At 48.5% G+C, this 17,261-nt stretch overlaps 1 protein-coding gene across 1 annotated transcript in view; it reads left to right on the forward strand.

The window, feature by feature from the left end:
- The window catches only part of EMB2083 (AAA-type ATPase family protein), a 56,974-nt gene extending 41,036 nt beyond the window's left edge, over positions 1 to 15,938 (forward strand). The window contains exons 11-12 of the mRNA XM_086818012.1: positions 15,105 to 15,161; positions 15,259 to 15,938. Coding sequence (XP_086674138.1) covers positions 15,105 to 15,161; positions 15,259 to 15,471 — 270 coding nt within the window. The 3' untranslated portion in view covers positions 15,472 to 15,938. The remainder of the gene's footprint in view (positions 1 to 15,104; positions 15,162 to 15,258) is intronic.
- Positions 15,939 to 17,261: the final 1,323 nt, after the last annotated feature.

Here is a 17,261-nt window from a genome sequence, read left to right on the forward strand (position 1 = left end):
TTTATCATGGATTTGTCTCGTACTCAACAAGGCAATGATGCTATTTAGACCATTGTTGATGTTTAGTAAGTATGCACACTTCTTGCCAGCTAGAAAGACCATTAAGCTTGAGCATGTAGTCCAGATATGTGTGGCGCAAGTCTTCAAACACCATGGTATGCCTAAGTCCATTGTGGGGGATAGAGATCCCAAGACTACAAGTCTCTTTTGGAGAGCTCTGTTTGAGAATATGGGCACTAAGTCGGACTTTTCGTCGGCTTTTCACCCCTGAATAGATGGGCAAAGTGACGCTGCAAATTCAACTATGTTAGATCTCCTTAAATGCTATATTGCACATTAGAAAACAACTTGGGAGAAGTATCTACGGTTGGTAGAGTTTGCATACAACAACATAGCGCATGCCTCCACAGGAAAGGCCCCATTTGAGATTGTATATGGAAAAGTGATATTGCCACCCATCCTACGCACTAACAACGATGAGATCTTTGTAACTGTTGATGTGTATGTTAGAGATCTTGATGTGTGCACATGTATTATGCAATGGATACATCTCCCGTTCCTGGAACCTATAGGTACCAGGTCTTCCCAAGCACGGAACTCGCTCAATGGGAAGTCTAAATTGGGAACCTTGACAGTGGGTTCCACGTCCCGGCCACACAACAGGTGACACGAGGCTTGGCCCCCCGAAGATAACACGAGTCCTAACCTCAATACGGGCGACACGAAGCTCCCTGGCCTCCTGTACGTTGCTCAAATCTAAAAGTAATTTCTATGCTTGTCAAATTAGAGGCCAAAGAAGTGGCTTTCTAATGCTTTTATGCTACTTAATTTATGAAAAACTTAGAAATCAAGTCCATAATTGGATATTGATTCTAATGATAGTTATTCTATCATATTGTATTATTAAATTTTTAGGCTTTCAAAATTATTGAAAATTATCAATAATAGCAACGGAGCTATGGCAAAATTTTTAAAAAATTAACACATAAATCATTTTTGTACATAATATGAAAAGAGGACTTCCTACCATATTCTAGGATTAATCGTCCTAGATCAATTGAATAATTCTCATCATAACCATGGAAAATTTGGTGTTCCATAAGCATTTCTGCTACACATAGTTTATAGGCATTTCGCACGTCTAGCTCGCTCGCTGAAGCTCCCGCCTCCACCCTGCTCTGCGCACCATCGCTCCCCCCCCTCCTCGCGCCTTTTTTTCCTTCCGCCCCCCGCTTGCTCCCCTCTGCTCGCCGCTGCGCCCCCCCTCTCCTTCCACGCTGTTGCGCCGCCCCCCCCTCCTTCCTCGCCGCTGCGCCTCCCCCCCCTCTTCGCCAGTTCGCCCCCCTCCCCTCTTCGCCATTTCGCCATCCCCCCCCGCTGCCGCCTGTTCGCCATCCCCCCCCGCTGCCGCCTGTTCCCCCCCGCTGCCGCCTGTTCGCCATCCCCCCCGCTGCCGCCTGTTCGCCCCCCCGCCTCTTCGCCTCCTCACGCCCGCCTCCATTCAGCAGCGCCCTGCCCCCCTCCTTCTCGCGTTGTCGCCGCCCCCCCCCCCCCTCTGGGCCTCTCCTCCGTTTTTCGCCGCCCCCCCCCTCCCTCCTCTGTCGTGCTGCTTTTCACCCCTTGGGGGTTTTTGTTTTTTTTCCCTCATCGTCATCCGTCCTTCCGCCTCTTGGTGTGCAGCCCGCTTCTTGCAGGTTTTCCGCTTTCGCCTCGCCTTCGCTTGAGCTTCAGACTCTGATGGAGACTCCTCCCGCCTCGCCTCAGAGGGACTCTTCCGCAGCCCCCTCGCCCGCCCCCGAGGTCATCCCCATCAGGCTTTCTCTTTCGCCGGAAGAGGAAGCGAGCCTCACCGCAGAGGTGGAACGCCTTCAGGCTCACTCCACCATCTGCCGTATAGTCGGCACTCGCCCCAGCAGAGGGGAGATCAGGGATCTACTTCAGGCTCGCCTTCTTGCAGATGTGGGCAAGATCCTGAATGTACAGCTCTTGGGCCGGGGACATTATCAGATCGAGTTCGAGGCCGCCCAGAGCGTTGCCAAGGTCCTTGCCATGAGTCCTTTGGATATCAGGGGTGCTCGGGCTTTCTTCAGGCCTTGGCAGCATGGATTTGACCCAGCTGCGGCGGAGCAGGGAGAGCGCCTCTTCCATATTACAGTTTGTTTCCCTGGTCTCCGCCGGGAGTATCTTCCGCTCCTCTCCAGGCTCGGAGCATTGGTGGGCTCGGTTCTTGAGACGGGCCCCTCAGCAGCTTCAGTGGTGGCCAGAGCAGCTGGGCTACCTTCGGTCAGAGTGTTGGTATCTGACATCTCCTCCCTTCCTAAGGTCATTCAGCTACCTAGGATAGGGGGGGGGGTGGATAGATCAAAGAGTGGAGTTCTCGGGGCTCCCGAACCAGTGCTTCATTTGCAGGCAGGTCGGTCATTTGGCCAAGGCCTGCCCTCGCAGGAGACCTCGGCCCTCACCACAGCAGCAGGCCACGGATGGCCCGCCCACAGATTCGGCTCGGCAGGCTGCCTCAGGGACACCTGCTCAGGCCACAGAGACCTCGGAGTGGCAGCCTGGACAGGGGCGCCGTCGAGGGAGACAGCCACAGCAGCACGCCCAGGTACCGCTGCAGCAGCAGCCACAGTCTCAGCCTCACTGGGTTCCCGTGAGGAACAGATTTGCTCCCCTTCAGGAGGAGACCCCTGCAGCGACCGAGGACCAGGAGATGCCAGCTCCCCCTCCTTCACCTCCCCCACACCCATCCCCTCCCACCGCCTCGCTTCCACCATCGCCTCCTCCCGCCCCCGCTCCGGTCTCGGCAGCGGCTCCCTCTCCTCCTCCCTCGCCTCCCCCTCCTCCCCCTCCGCCCGCCTCGCCTTCCCGGGAGGTCCTGGCAGCTCCCTGGCGCTCACCTGCAGTCCGGAGGGCGCTGAGCACTGACCTCGCTCGAGCATCACAGAGGAGACCTATGCCGATTAGGGCCTCACGGATTTCATCTATCCGCAGTCGGCTGAGTCGCCTCGGCATTCGACAGCGCTCGGCGGCGTTTGATTATACCTTCACACGGCTTTTTGGAGCAGAGGGCCCCCATGAGCCAGCACCCATCCGAGTGCATGTAGTGATACCTCCGGCCCGCGGGGAGGAGGCACTAGACTCAGCGGTGGCCTTCTCGTTCCCTCTATGTGGACCTTGTGACCGGGAGTGGACTCTAGAGCTCGCTCTCAGCACGTTGAAGACTCAGGCAGTTGAGTTTTCTCATCACATGAGCGATTTGGAGGTTACAGATGTGCTAGGCCGACTTTGGGAGTTGGCTCATTTTGTCTTGGATCCCGGGAGTGTGGATACATCCGGGATTCGGCATTTGGTCGTGCGCATAGTTGCAGATCTGGCACGCGACCCAGGATATGTGAGTATTCACGAGGTTACTATGTCAGAGCAGGAGGCAGTCGCCATGGGTCACAGCCACTGGCGCCTGATCCGGGATTCTTGCAGTACACCGGGTGGGCAGACTCGCAGCCGTTCGGATGGGGACTACTCTCCATCCAAGCCGCTTGCGAAGGCCCGCCGCACGGCTGAGACAGCATCCACCTCAGTAGGACATCCATGAGGATCATCTCATGGAATGTACAGGGCCTTGGCGGAGCACACTTTATACGCTATCGAGGCTGCTTGAGGTAGGAGCTACAGAGATGCCTGGTTGGTGGCAGCATTGACATTCTGATGATGCAGGAGCACCACTTGGGTGAGAGCAGGATCCGGAGATATGGTTCGGTGATGCCTGGTAGATGGGACACTTTCTGGTCTGCAGGGTTTGGTCCTTTGGGTGGACAGGGAGGAGTATGCATGGTTATTGCAGATGCATGGCGGCAGGCCATTGTGGATCGAGGGATCATTGTGCCTGGTAGAGCACAGTATGTCATTCTGAGGATGCATGATGAGCTATTGGGTGTGCTCAACATCTATGCGCCCAATCATGCTAGTGCCAGAGCAGAGTTCTGGACTCAGGTTACAGATGCATTGCCAGAGGCCGCACATTGGTGTGTTGGGGGAGACTTCAACATGCTTGAGGACCCGGCAGATAGGGTGGGAGGCAGTCATGTTACAGTGCACGGCACGGAGCTTGCAGCTTGGGACCGGTTTTGTATGACACTGAGGATCACTGATGCATGGCAGCATGGGGCTTTCTCCCGGTCTCAGGACAGTCTTAGTTTCTCTCGGTCGGATCGCCGGCAGGGAGGGACTAATCTATCTCGGATTGATCGCTTTTATGTGGGCGATTGGTTGGGGGAGCGAGGGGGCTCCGTCGGCATTCTTGCTGGCACCTCATTTTCAGATCATGCGCCAGTTATACTGACTTTGGAGGAGGGGACACGGGAGCCCAGCTTGCAGTTGAGGATCCCAGAGAGGGTACTTGCAGACCCCAGTCTCGCTGAGGACATTGAGAGGATCTGGCATGATAGTCAGTGCTCTGACCAGGATGCAGCGGGCCAGTGTGCCCAGGGACTCATTGATCTTAGCTCTTTTTTACACGCTGCAGCTTTGACACGACTGGGAGAGATTCGCGAGCGGGAGCAACGGCTGAGACGCAGCCTTGCTTCGCTACAGCGCCTTCAGGAGCAGCAGCCTGCATGTGAGTGGGTGGCGTCCCAGCTGAGCCAGGCACGCCAGGAGGTTAGAGAGGCAGAGGAGCAGAGACATGAGTTTTACTATCGTCGTCAGGCCTCTCAGTGGACGCAGCTTGGTGATAGAGTGACTGGGGAGTTTTTTGAGATCACTGGACCCCATCATGCGCGAGCAGGGGTTCGCCAGCTTGGTAGACCGGATGGATCGATAGCTACTGAGCTCGGGGAGATCAGAGCCATTGCCACTGCTTTTTATCGTGACTTGCTTTCAGCGGAGCCAGCCACTGAGGATCGAGATGTATGCAGACAGACTGTGTGGGCCCATGTGCAGAGGAGGGTCACAGACCATATGCGCACAGTTCTAGGTGCGCCTCTGTCAGAGATTGAGCTTGCCGAGGCCTTGAGGGTCCTGCCGCGACATAGTTGCCCAGGGGAGGACGGACTGACGCCGGCCTTTTTTATGCGCTATTGGGACCTTTTGGGGCCAGGCCTCCGCAGGGGCTTTCAGCATGTTTTGGACACGGGGGTGATGCCGCAGAGCTTTTCCGAGGGCTTGATCTATCTTATCCCCAAGGGAGAGGGAGTATCAGATGATATTCGGCATTGGAGGCCTATTACGATCCTCAATACTGTCTACAAGGTCTTGGCAAAGGCCTTGAGTTTGAGGATCCAGCCCTTCCTGGGGGAGTTGATTCACGCTACTCAGACAGGATTTGTCAAGGAGCGCAGTATCCTTGACAACATCTTTACTTTCTGGGAGGCGATGGCCCGAGCTAGGTTTCTTGGCGAGGACTTGGTCGTGATGCTTCTCGATTTTGAGAAGGCATACGATAGAGTTGATTGGGGATTCTTAGAGGGCACTATGCTACGCCTGGGCTTTGAGCCAGGATGGATCAGAGGGGTGGCAGCTTTGTATTCCACAGCTCGCAGCCAGGTGCTGATTGCAGGAGGTCGGGGGCCGAGTTTTGAGCTGACCAGATTAGTCCGTCAGGGGTGTCCTCTCGCCCCTTTCCTTTTTCTCTTCTTTGCGGAGGCTATGAGTATGTATTTGACGGCAGAGGAGGTTGGTTTGAGAGGACTTCAGCTCCCAGTCCGGGGGGAGGATTTGCTTGATGCTGAGTTTGCAGACGACACGGGCTTATTTTTGCATGGCCAAGAGGCCAATCTTATTCGGGCAGAGCAGTCGCTCCAGGTTTTTAGTGCAGCTTCGGGAGCATTGATCAATTGGCGCAAGACAGTGGCCTTTTGGATCAGTAGTGCTCCCACTCCGGCATGGAGTCCGGACCCCGGTTTTAGATGGATTCCTCCCGGCACAGCAGTGCGGTATTTGGGATGCCAGATTGGCCTCGATTTGTCACCTGAGCAGCAGATTGCCCCGCTTCTTCTGAGCATTCGGAAGAAGCTATTGTATTGGAGTACAGCTCGACTATCCTTGGTTGGGAGGGTGGTGGTGGCAAATCAGGTGCTGTTAGCGACTATGTGGTACATTACGTCTTGCTGGATTTTCTCGAGCTCTTGCATCAGCCAGGTACAGAGGCTGATCAGGAACTTTCTGTGGTCTGGGCGGGACGGTTAGCCAGCTCGGGCAAAGGTTGCATGGGCAGTTATTACACTTCCGCTGGCTAAGGGCGGTTTGGGCATTATAGATCCAGTCGATCAGAGTAGAGCCTTATTGGGGAAGCTTATTGTTCGGGGGTTGCTTCCAGGCGCTGAGCCTTGGAAAGAGCTCCTCTTGCAGCGACTGCAGGCCCGGGCGCCTCTTGCAGGGGGTACTTGGGCACCAGAGATTCGCTGGATATTCATAGAGATGAGGAGGACAGGCCTCAGTAGAGGATGGGAGGACAGATTTGCTTTGAGTATCCTGAGAGCTTGGGAGCTGCTGAGACCGGGGCTCTCTCAGCGGCCTCCGTCTTGTGTTGAGGAGCGGGCCAGGCAGCCGCTCATCTGGAGCCCAGCGGTTCGTACAGAGCAGGGTCATATGCTGGGTTCTCGGCCTCGTCTAGCCTGGGGACCTTTAGCGGCAGGCCCAGCTCGTAGTTTTGGAGACTGGCAGGCTTTCTGCAGTCTACCAGAGGAGACCCAGGTGGAGAGGCTGAGTCACTTCAGAGGGGGGTTGATTATGAGGGATGATATTCAGGAGGCACTTACAGAGGAGTGGTTCACACCTCTCGAGCCAGTGGCCCCACGGTGGATGGGAGCCTTTACACAGTTGGAGATCCTGATTGCTGTCAGAGCTAGCACTGAGGATGGCAGATGCCTCTATTATGAGATTCAGGATGAGGGCCGACTCCAGAGAGTGGAGGTGGAGTCGCCTTTGGTTGCAGAGTGCACCTTTCAGAGGATTCGGGTAGTGGCTGCCGCTTCTCGGAAGTGGCATATTGACCCCGACCCTGCTGACGTGCTCCCGGATTGGCGTATATGGGCATATGCAGCGCGCCCCTTGGCCCGGCTACAGTGGGACCCCGGAGAGTACGAGTGGCATGATCCTTATGCATCCCTTGAGGCCACAGAGATCACATTTTTCCAGTATACTGTTCGGCTGGGACGGCATATTTTGACGGCGAGGAGGACGGTTTCTCCAGCGGCAGCGGGGCATTGGCGATTGCAGGGACTATCACAGGAGTTCCTGGAGGATTTCTGGGCTCGGCTCTGGGCTAGTCGACAGGCCCGCAGGATCTCGGCTTTCCAGTGGCTGGTCGCCCACAGGGGCTCAGCAGTTGGCACTTGGCTTGTTTACAGCGGTCTTCCGGCGGCCTGCGTCCGATGCGGCCACCCTATGGAGACACAGAGACATTGCCTTTGGGACTGCCCTCAGGCACAGCAGATTTGGCTGCGGATGCTGCGTATTCTAGCCCCCCTCTCTCCAGAGGGTATGTTTACGTGGGGTGCCGCTGCTTGGTCGACTTCGTCAGGGCCTGCTATGGGCTATGAGATGGAGCAGGGCAGTCAGGCCATCAGATTTATTAGGGGCCAGCCTCGCCTGGTTCCGGCACCGGATTTCTCGTCCGCCAGCTGGACACAGGAGAGGGATTTACGATGGGAGCTCCTCAGCAGCCTCACCATCTGGTTCACCTGGAGGGCCCGGTGCTTCACGGCCTTTGAGGGGAGATTAGAGCCACCAGCAAAGACTGTTCGGGGGATTTGGCAGGAGTTGATCCACACCCTGCGAGGACAGTACGACCGCATCCGGGGAGACTCGGATGAGGCGATTTTACGGCGCCAGGCCTTTCATACCACTTGGCGCTGCGGCCCGTTCTACACCCTACACACGGGATCCCCCCGTTGGCACTACAGGCCACCTGTTTGGCTCTTTCCCCCCCCATTGTATGATTTAGCCACTCAGTCCTTTAGACTGATGCTTGTATTTTGCAGCACCTAGGGAGAGTCTCCCGGGCTGCCATGATGTATTCACTGCTCTTCTCTCTGTTAGGAGCAGGAGAGATCTCTTTTGTAGCCCTACGGGCGTTTTTTACATAACTAATGAAAGGATCTTTTCTCGGAAAAAAAAAAAAACCATGGAAAATTTGATTTTTATGTTTATTCATTAATTGTTAATTAAGAAAAAAGAAGAATTTCTAGTAATTCATTTTAAACATAAAATAGAAATTCCCATGACAATAGAAATCCATGTATTCCAATGAGGAAAGAGAAAAATTTGGAATACCAAATTAATGGATATTTTATTTAAAAATTAAAGAAGAAATTTAGTTAAATTTATCTTTTTGCATAGATAAATTTAAATGATGAAAGAGCAATTCCCACCATAATTGGAATTCAACCATTTAAATGAGAAAAATGGAATTTCTAGTGTAAAGGAATTAATGGAGATTTTTATTTAATTTTTAAGAGAAAATTTAGTTAAATGTATCTTTTTTCATAGATAAATTTAAATGATGAAAGAGGAATTTCAAAATAGGGGAGAGTCACTTGGGCGGCCAAATGGTGACATCCTCCTTGGCTTCTAAACTAGTGTCCTCAACTGAAAAGCCTCCAAATACGCATGAAGAAGATGTGGGTAATCTCTAAAGTAGTCTTCATTAAACCATTTCGCATCGAGAGGCAAGTAGTTTTTGAACTTCACAAGGTATCACTAGGAAAGCTTACCACCAGGTAGCTCTCTCTCCTTGTGAAAAACAATCTACTCCTCTTGATAAACTTCCTCTAGCTCATCAACCTCTGGCAGCTCTTATGTGTGTGACAGGCTCTTTTGGCTATGGCCCCACATACTTCCGCAATAGACGCACATGAAACGCAGTGTGAATTCTCCATTGATCAAGCATTGCAAGCCGGAAAGCAACCTCATTGATCTGCTTGATCACCTAAAAAGGTCCATAATACTTGGTAAGAGCTTAGGGCATGCTCCCTCCTTTCCTGGCCTCTTACGTAGTCTTGCTTTCTCAAATTTCAGCAATACCCAATCATTCTCTTTAATGTCCACCTCTCTTCTATGCTTGTTGGCAGCCCTCTTATGCTTATTCTATGAACGAGCAATGGTTGTCCGCACTTGTGCAACGGCAACTCTACCTGCTTGAAATTGATTTTGCGTGGCTTGTTTTTGTGTGACTGCGTGATATGACGTTGTCTAGTTCATGGGTAGGGGGGACTCCCACCCGTGAACTGTGCGAGTGCCCGGGGCCCAAGGCATGCAAGTTAGGGCAGCCCAACGTGTGCAATGTGGGCACCCTTTTGACCATGTAAACACACGTTAAGTGTGTGTGTACACCAAAAGGAGGTGCCCACCTTGGTTAGATGTGCCTGGGGCCCAAGGGATGCAGGTTAGGGCAGCCCAACCTGTGGGCACCCTTTTGACCATGTAAACACACATAAGTGTGTGTGTACACCAAAAGGAGGTGCCCACCTTGGTTTGAGGGGGTTGTGCCATGTGGCACACAGGGTTGGTGGTCGTGTGCCCACCAACCATGCACACGGCTGCCTCTCTCTCTCTCTCTCTCTCTCTCTCTCTCTCTCTCTCGGCAGAGATACTCTAGACTCGTGCTAGAGTCGTCCTGACAGCTCGCATCACAGGGCGACACGGAGTACTGGTATGCCGAGACTAGCACACGGTTATAGCTACATGGTATGCATATGGACCACCTTCCACCTTTACAGTACAACCTGGACTCCCCCTTCCTGGAGTTGAGCCGGAATGAGCTCAACAAGAGCATCTGGATGGATATCATTCAGCTACACATAGCACGCACATGGATCACCAGCCGAGCCACTAGGGACGAGGATGGCTTTCTACCGACAGCATCTTCTCCACTTATTCCTTGATGGTTTTGTTGTCCGCTCGAGGTACATGGACATTCACCTCTCTCATGGAGTCAGATGTGCTACTGGCCAGATCCGCACGTCTTCACATCAGCTGAGGATAGAGACCGGTCGTTATGGAGCCCCATCTCCCTTGCTCCTGAGGATTGGATTTGCCAGCTTTGTCAGTTGGAGCCAGAGATTGAGGAGCACTACATATGTCGGTGCCCAGTGTACTACGAGATCTGGGGGCGCTTTCATTGCCTCTTCCGAGATGGATTTGGGCCATTGTCCAGAGTGATGGACTACTCCGACCAGTGTTGCCTTGGGCTTTTTCTCCTCGTGCTGCGCAGACACCGAGACCACATCCTACACTCTAGACAGTGGGGACATGTCTGAGACACATCCCTTACTGACTTCTTCAGAGCAGCAGCGACCCCGGGCACCGTTGACCACGAGTTGATTGGGTCCACAGCCACCTCGAGGAGTCACCTTGGACAAAGCTAGAGGGCTATGTAGAGCACCGTCTCCACGACCCGCTAGGCCATGGCCCCAGGCGAGACATTATTAGAGGATACATGCGATATTGGCACGTCGTCGTGCGGCACGACCTCGGCGCTTCAGCCTGTCTATGCTGGATCGACCTATTTGAGACATTATGGGATGAGTCCATGCCAGTTGCCGCCCATAGCCTACCATTTTTCCAGTTCCACACTTTTATATCAGATATGCCTTTTTCTGGCAGTTGTATCAGGCCACTAGTTCCTCTTTGGCCACATGTTATAGCTAGTTGTTTTTCAGTTTATGCTTTTCATTTTCTACTCGGGACATTTAGTTTCCTTGAGTTTTGGATGTATTGGTACTTTTGTCTCATAGGCCACTTTGGCCTTCTTGTAGACGTTAATATATCTTTCTTTCTTTCTTTCTCTCCCACTATTTGGAGGCTGGTGCATCTCTCCTTGCTGCTCATCTACAAGTCGACTATCATTCAGGCCTCTTGCTGGCTGCTGTACAGCTGAAAACCCTACTGTACCGGTAGTACTTGCTGGAAACCCTACTGTACAGCCTACTGTACCAGCTGTACTTGCTGGAAACCATACTGCACATGCTGTACTTACAGTAGTTCCTGCTGCACCAGCTGTTGTACTAGCAATAACATCTGTACCGGCTGTACATCTTCTTGTACCTGCTGAATATCACATTACATCTACTGTACCGGGTGTATTTGCTGTGAACCGGCTCCACTTGTACCTGTTTGTTTTAGTACCTGCTAATGGAAACCGCGTCCTAGTACTTGCTCATGTGCATGTACCTGTTTGTGTACATGCACCAGGGAGGCTTGAGCCACGGTCTCTGTGAGGCTGTGAGCTAGGCTCTAGTACGAGAGCGCCTGTTCGTGCATGGTCTCAGAACGACAATTTCACGTTTACTCCCCTCTAGGTGTATGAAACTGGTGGCCAGGTTACTTTGACTCATTCGATGAGTCCGGCATCGACAATCTACTCCAACACCACTGTTGTTTGGGTAACTTGGCTTCATATTTGCATTTGCATTGGATTATTTGGCTGGAAAGCCCTTGGAATCTTGTACACATTAAAGTACTCCGATAATATACTTTAGTATTGAGATGGGAGGGGAGGGGCAGTGGTGGTGTACTGTGCAGTGCTTGTCTTTGCAGATTATGTTGTGCATTGATGTATCTTTCAATTGTTTTGTGCATTGCGGTTTTTACATTTTAAGTGTTGACACGTGTATTGTTCATGAGACGGTGCCCAAGGACGTTCACACCTAGTTGGTGTAGTTACACAAAGCATAAACTGTCTTCCTTTATATGCCAAAGAGAACTGGGATGAGTAACAAGGTTGAATGTAACCATTTTTGCAACAACTTTTCCAACTGTTATTCTTTTTCCATCATCTGCTCAAATTGTAAGGGAACCTACATGGAGGTTGAGCATTGATCACCAAGTCATTGGTATAGTCCTCTAGTCAAGATGGTGGCAACTTGCACAACAACGTTTGTCCAAAAGATGTCAACAATCCATCCAATACCCAAACTCTGTTTCGCTTCCAGGACTTGCAGTTTGCCATTAGGCATTGTTTCTGGTCTTTTCCAGCCATCAAATTTTTCTGGTTAGAGTTCTCTTTTTTGGGTTAAGATCGAATTTCAATGTTAGTTTTCTTGGATATGATTGTCACTTGGCAGGCAGACAAGTGAGTGTAAACCGTAGTTGTTTCTCGTACTGGTATGAACCTATTCATACCGTATGGTTCGTACGATATTTATGGTACGAATTGATCATTGGCAATTTTTCACTGTTGGCAGTTTTTGACCCTTCCAAATTGAAAATGTCTAAGTTTACAAGTGTTAAGAAAAAGCGTATTTTATCGTACGGTATCCCAAAATTTCATATCGTACCAAAAATTCCCGTACGGTGTCATATTTTCGTACCGTGACAATTTACAACTATGGTGTAAACTTCGTTGACCAGGTCCCTTCTGTGTGCACGCACACGCGTGCACATTAATAATGCAAGCAGATGGACAAAATCAGCATGGGAATAGGCCTGTAGAGTGTCACATGCATCATCTCCATTCATTAGATGCATGCCATTGTACACAGGCAACCAGACAAAAGCAGCATGTGAATGGGCACGTGAAGTGTCTCATGCATCATCCCGGTTTATTAGATGCATATGTCGGGTTTAGTAGAGGAAACAACCGATGTTGTGAGACCTAATCTCTTAAGTAGCAAAAGAGCCTATTGGTGCAGCACAGGGTTCCCAGAATAGACACCTTACTGACGGGACCCCTTGTGGTGGTGGTTAATTTGAATGGCTACGTTTTTTCACCAGAATATTCAATGCTTGTAAAAGCATTAAAAAATACATTGGATGTTGAGAATTGCTTTGACATGATCAGAAGGATCATTCAAGAGGCACATTATTGTCCAACCATAATGTGTGAATCCAGCTTTGCACTTATCTTTTCAAATGCAAAAATGCAAATCAAGTTAACCCAAGTTGGCATTTCGGCCTACGTTTTGGAGGGTTAATGGAACTCTCTAGCTCCATGCTTTGCATCCACTATAAGAATTTTGGTGCAGCTAGCCAAGGGAGAGAAGACAGCACAACAAACACAAGATGCAGCGGAAATAGCAACAATTAGTGAAGATCAGTCCAGGGCTTCCTTTTGTAGCAATTGGGATTTTCTTGCTTTGTTCATAACCTTGCTTTTGAAGCTCAGTAGATGGTTTAGTTCTTAGCAGTTCCGGAAGATTCTTTGTAAATATACAAGCATTATTTAGTTCAGGAATGTCTTTGCTCTCTTCCTCTTCTCTGTGCAGTCTTCATGTTGTACATTGTTAAAAAACCATGCTTTTGGTAGTGCACTTTCACAAGAAAACATTTTCCAAAAGCCCTGCCTGATCAGACGCAGGAAAACCAGACTGATCACAGCAGTAGGGGGACCGTTGTATAGAATGTGATTTTTCACCTATTTTTTCTGTTAAAAACCTCAAGAAAGCGTGTATGCCGCTAAAAAGTTGAAAGAACTTTACGAAATGTTTCAAAAGGTGTGAACGAACAAACATGCTTGGAACATTTTTCATGTAACACCCGGCAACTATGACAGAACATTTCAAAAACGTTTTGTACAGGAATGAAATGTGTTCCAATGCAACTATGGGGGTGATACTGGGGGGCTGTCATAAAGGCCTCCTTTATCTTTTTCTCGAGTATTCAGCATCTAGGGGCATATTGAAGCAAGGCCAACTTGGAGCCACAAGAATTGGGCTAGCGTTCTTCTGACACTACTGCAGCCTGGTTCAAGGTTCCAACACCTAGTAATTGCATGATTTGCAGTTAGTGGACAGAGAGAAATGATGTGCATGGTTAGCTCATCCTGGCTGGAGTTTGACTACACAATGATACTATCTATAAACTGAGGATCCATTATAGGTGTCTCTTGACGTGTATCTACGTGTACCTGGCATATTCCAATCATACGAGCACTCTGAACAATGTGTCAGAGTGTTGAGGCTCTCAGGATGTCTCAAAGTAAGAGCCACAGCCACAGAGCTTTTCACTGCTATTAAGAGCTTAGTGGTGCATCCTCTCCATAGTTGTCAGGTACGATACTGTACGTATGATTCGTACAGGAAAATATGGTATGATTTATATATATATATATATATATTTTGGAGATAACTTGAATTGAACACACAACCTACAACTAGGTGCCTCACGGTTTCATCCAAGGAGATTCGATCCCATGACCTTAGGGAGGCACTCGAACACTTACATCATCTGGACTACAGGTTTTTGGTAATTTTTTTTCTTATCGTACGATAAAATACGGTGTTTTAAAAAAATACTTATAAACTTAGGTATTTGCAATTTTGAGATATGGAGCATTTTAAAAAGGAGGGAAGCATCATAGTATAGAGGAAGCTCAAACAACCATAGACAAGCAAAAACAAGACCATTACTCCCCAAAAAAAGTATTATTTTTTGATTTTTTTTTAAAAAAAAAATCCCGGAAAAATCCATACAAGTCCGTATGGTCTCGCACCGTACGGTATTCCGTACGATATGCCGTCATACATCATACAGAAACAACTATGAGATTCCTCTCTCAATATGTCGACTCCTAAAAGTAAGAGCTACAGCCACAGAGCTTTTCACTGCTATTAAGAGCTTAGTGGTGCGTCCTCTCTCAGGAGTCAGTATGTCGACTCCTAATTGTGTTTGTAGGTTACCAATACATGTCACTAAGTAGTAATGGCAGCTTCCATCCAAACTAGGTACATACATTCTAGAACAGATGCCATAGTCTAAAAAGAACCAATTGGGAGCTTGTGAACAGGCACACACTGCAGGCAAAGTTTTAATGTTTCCATATTTGCACATGAACTACATACAACCAACCAATTGGGAGCTTGTGAACAGGCACAAAGGAACCCCAAGGTGGCCGTGACTATTGTTAAAAGAAACATTTTCACTACCAGAGGTAGACTTACCTTGGCACAAATTGCAACCCATTTTTTCTCAATTGAGCAGAAAAATACACGGGCCGGACTTAAAAGGCCTAAATTAGCCCATTCCATGCTTTTTGAAGCTGCCCAGGCTTTTTTAATTTGGAGGCCCAGATACGCATTGTTTTATGCTATTTAACTGTTCAAAACACATCCCCAGTTTGAAAAGCAGGTAATGTCTTACGCAATGTACTCTCAAATGTGGTGTTGCAGGAAGTTGACGTGGAGGCTAAAAAAATACTGGAGGCATGCTACAGCCGGGCAACGAAGGTCTTCTATTTTCTTGAATCGTGTGTTATAACATCTGCTGAGCTATATTTTCTTTCTGGATGACATAAAAAGCTTGACAAGAGTCGAACTGTGGCAGATTATGGAGAAGAACCAAGGTTTGGTAAAAGAGTTGGTGAACAGTTTGGTTGATGATAAAGTTGTAAAGAAAGAGCAGTTTTGGAAGCTGGTAGAGCAATATGGTAGCCTTGAAGAGTTCCCTCCCCACCTTGTAGATATCCGGAATAAGAAGCTGGAGGAGTTCAGAGAACAGATGTTTACCCAAAAAAGGGCTGCACAGTTACCTTTGTGATGTGCCTTATCTACCCAAATGGGCGCATTAAAGGTGGCAGATTTTGTAACTTACCAGGTGGTTCTGCTGAGAGTACTGTTTTTATATTGCTTTTTGTGGTGCCTCCTAGATGTTCCTATGCGATAAGCATGAAATGATCGAGATAAAAGATCGTGAGTTAAGAGCTTACATGAAATTACAGATAAAAGAGGGATTGCAAACCCTTGTGTCTCAGTAGAAAGCATATTTAATGAGAAAGTTCTTTCGGAGGAGTCCTCAAACACATCAATTGGTTGTTAGATTTCAATGGTGGACATTGATGCATGTTACTTGCTGTCCGGAATAACATAGACTCATTCAAAATAGAAACATTCTTGAGCAAGGCAGCTCTTATTATTAACCATGGGTCACTTACAGTCTGGCGCAAGGCAAGCGTCATCTGTATTCCATTATTTATTCAATAACTACCTCACAAAAACAATTGGAGCTTAGTGGCTAGCTCATGACCCACTCTACCCACAGGTCCTCAGTTCATAACCTGACACCTGTGCTGCTTGCCTGCATCTCCATAAAGAGAGGTGAGTTGTAAAAGAAACAAAATGTAAGAACAATTGGTGTCTGTTGTAATGGCAACTCATGTAGGTTTGAATTGGTTGTAAGGATACAAGCGAATACTTTGAAAAAAATGGATTGAAAGTTGCTTCGCAGAAAAGCGCTGGTGGAATGAGTCACTTTAGAAAAGAAGGAAGTTTCATAATTTTAAAGTACTTTTAAGTCTTTGCTTAGTATATCCAAAAGAAACAGTGAACACAAAAAAGTCAAGTGTAATATGTGCTTCTTAAAGATTTGCAAGAAGTATATGAATGAAAATATGCATAATTAATCATACTTACCTAAAGTACGAAGCAATGTGTGCAACGAGGGTTAGCGGGAAGAGAAAAAAAAGGGCTCTTAATTTGGGATAGTGAAGTAGAGCATGAAACAAAAGCTGGGCATCTGGTAATGATGGAAGGTATCTAGTACTAGGGGTGGGGTTCTAGAGCTTCATCATTGCAACTATCATGCAAAGCCTCCATATGATTGCTTAAGGGCTTCCTTTATTTATTAAGGGATTGGCATCGTACGGACATTGCTACTTTGACATGTAAGTTGGTTGCAATGTAATCAAACTTTCTAGTGGATAAACTGAAGCGTAAAGAAGAAATTAGGGTTTGGAATGTCTACAAAAAAGTAAACGTTAGAAAGGCTGCATAGTGTGGTCTTTCCAAGGTTCATGCTTAGTTCTTGTTCTTACTAAAGTAATATATTGACTCTTAATAATGTCTCTATAAGCCCTTCATTATGTGAAAATAGAAGAGAATGCATACTTGTTTCAATGAGGGTGGATATTCCTCAAGTCCTTGTAATAGATTTGCGAGCTCATCTCTAAAAAGAGCTCAAAAGGGAAAGACCAGCTTTAGTTTTCTCTAGTTGTGCTCTATGATGGCTGAGAGAGCCCTTGCTTTGTATGTTGTTGGCTAGAGATCTACATTGTGCATAACCACGGCTCCAAAATCCACGAAACAATATTAAAGTTTTTTGTCTTTGTTTTTTCCTTCCTCAAGGTGTGATTGTGAAGCTATGGTCTAGTATGAAGTGGCAGAACATAGCGCATAGAAGTCAATTGAGAGAGAGAGAGAGAGTTTGTCAACGTCTACAAAAGACCTGATGGTACCAACATGTGTCACAACAATTCATTGAGCATAGAGCTACGATGGCGTTCCTTTTGTTGGAGAAGCCCCTCCATGATAGCGGAGTATATACGTCTTGGA

The sequence above is a fragment of the Cibotium barometz genome, chromosome 24 (assembly GCF_041138505.1).
Source record: "Cibotium barometz isolate CiBa-2024 chromosome 24, ASM4113850v1, whole genome shotgun sequence".
NCBI lineage: Eukaryota > Viridiplantae > Streptophyta > Polypodiopsida > Cyatheales > Cibotiaceae > Cibotium > Cibotium barometz.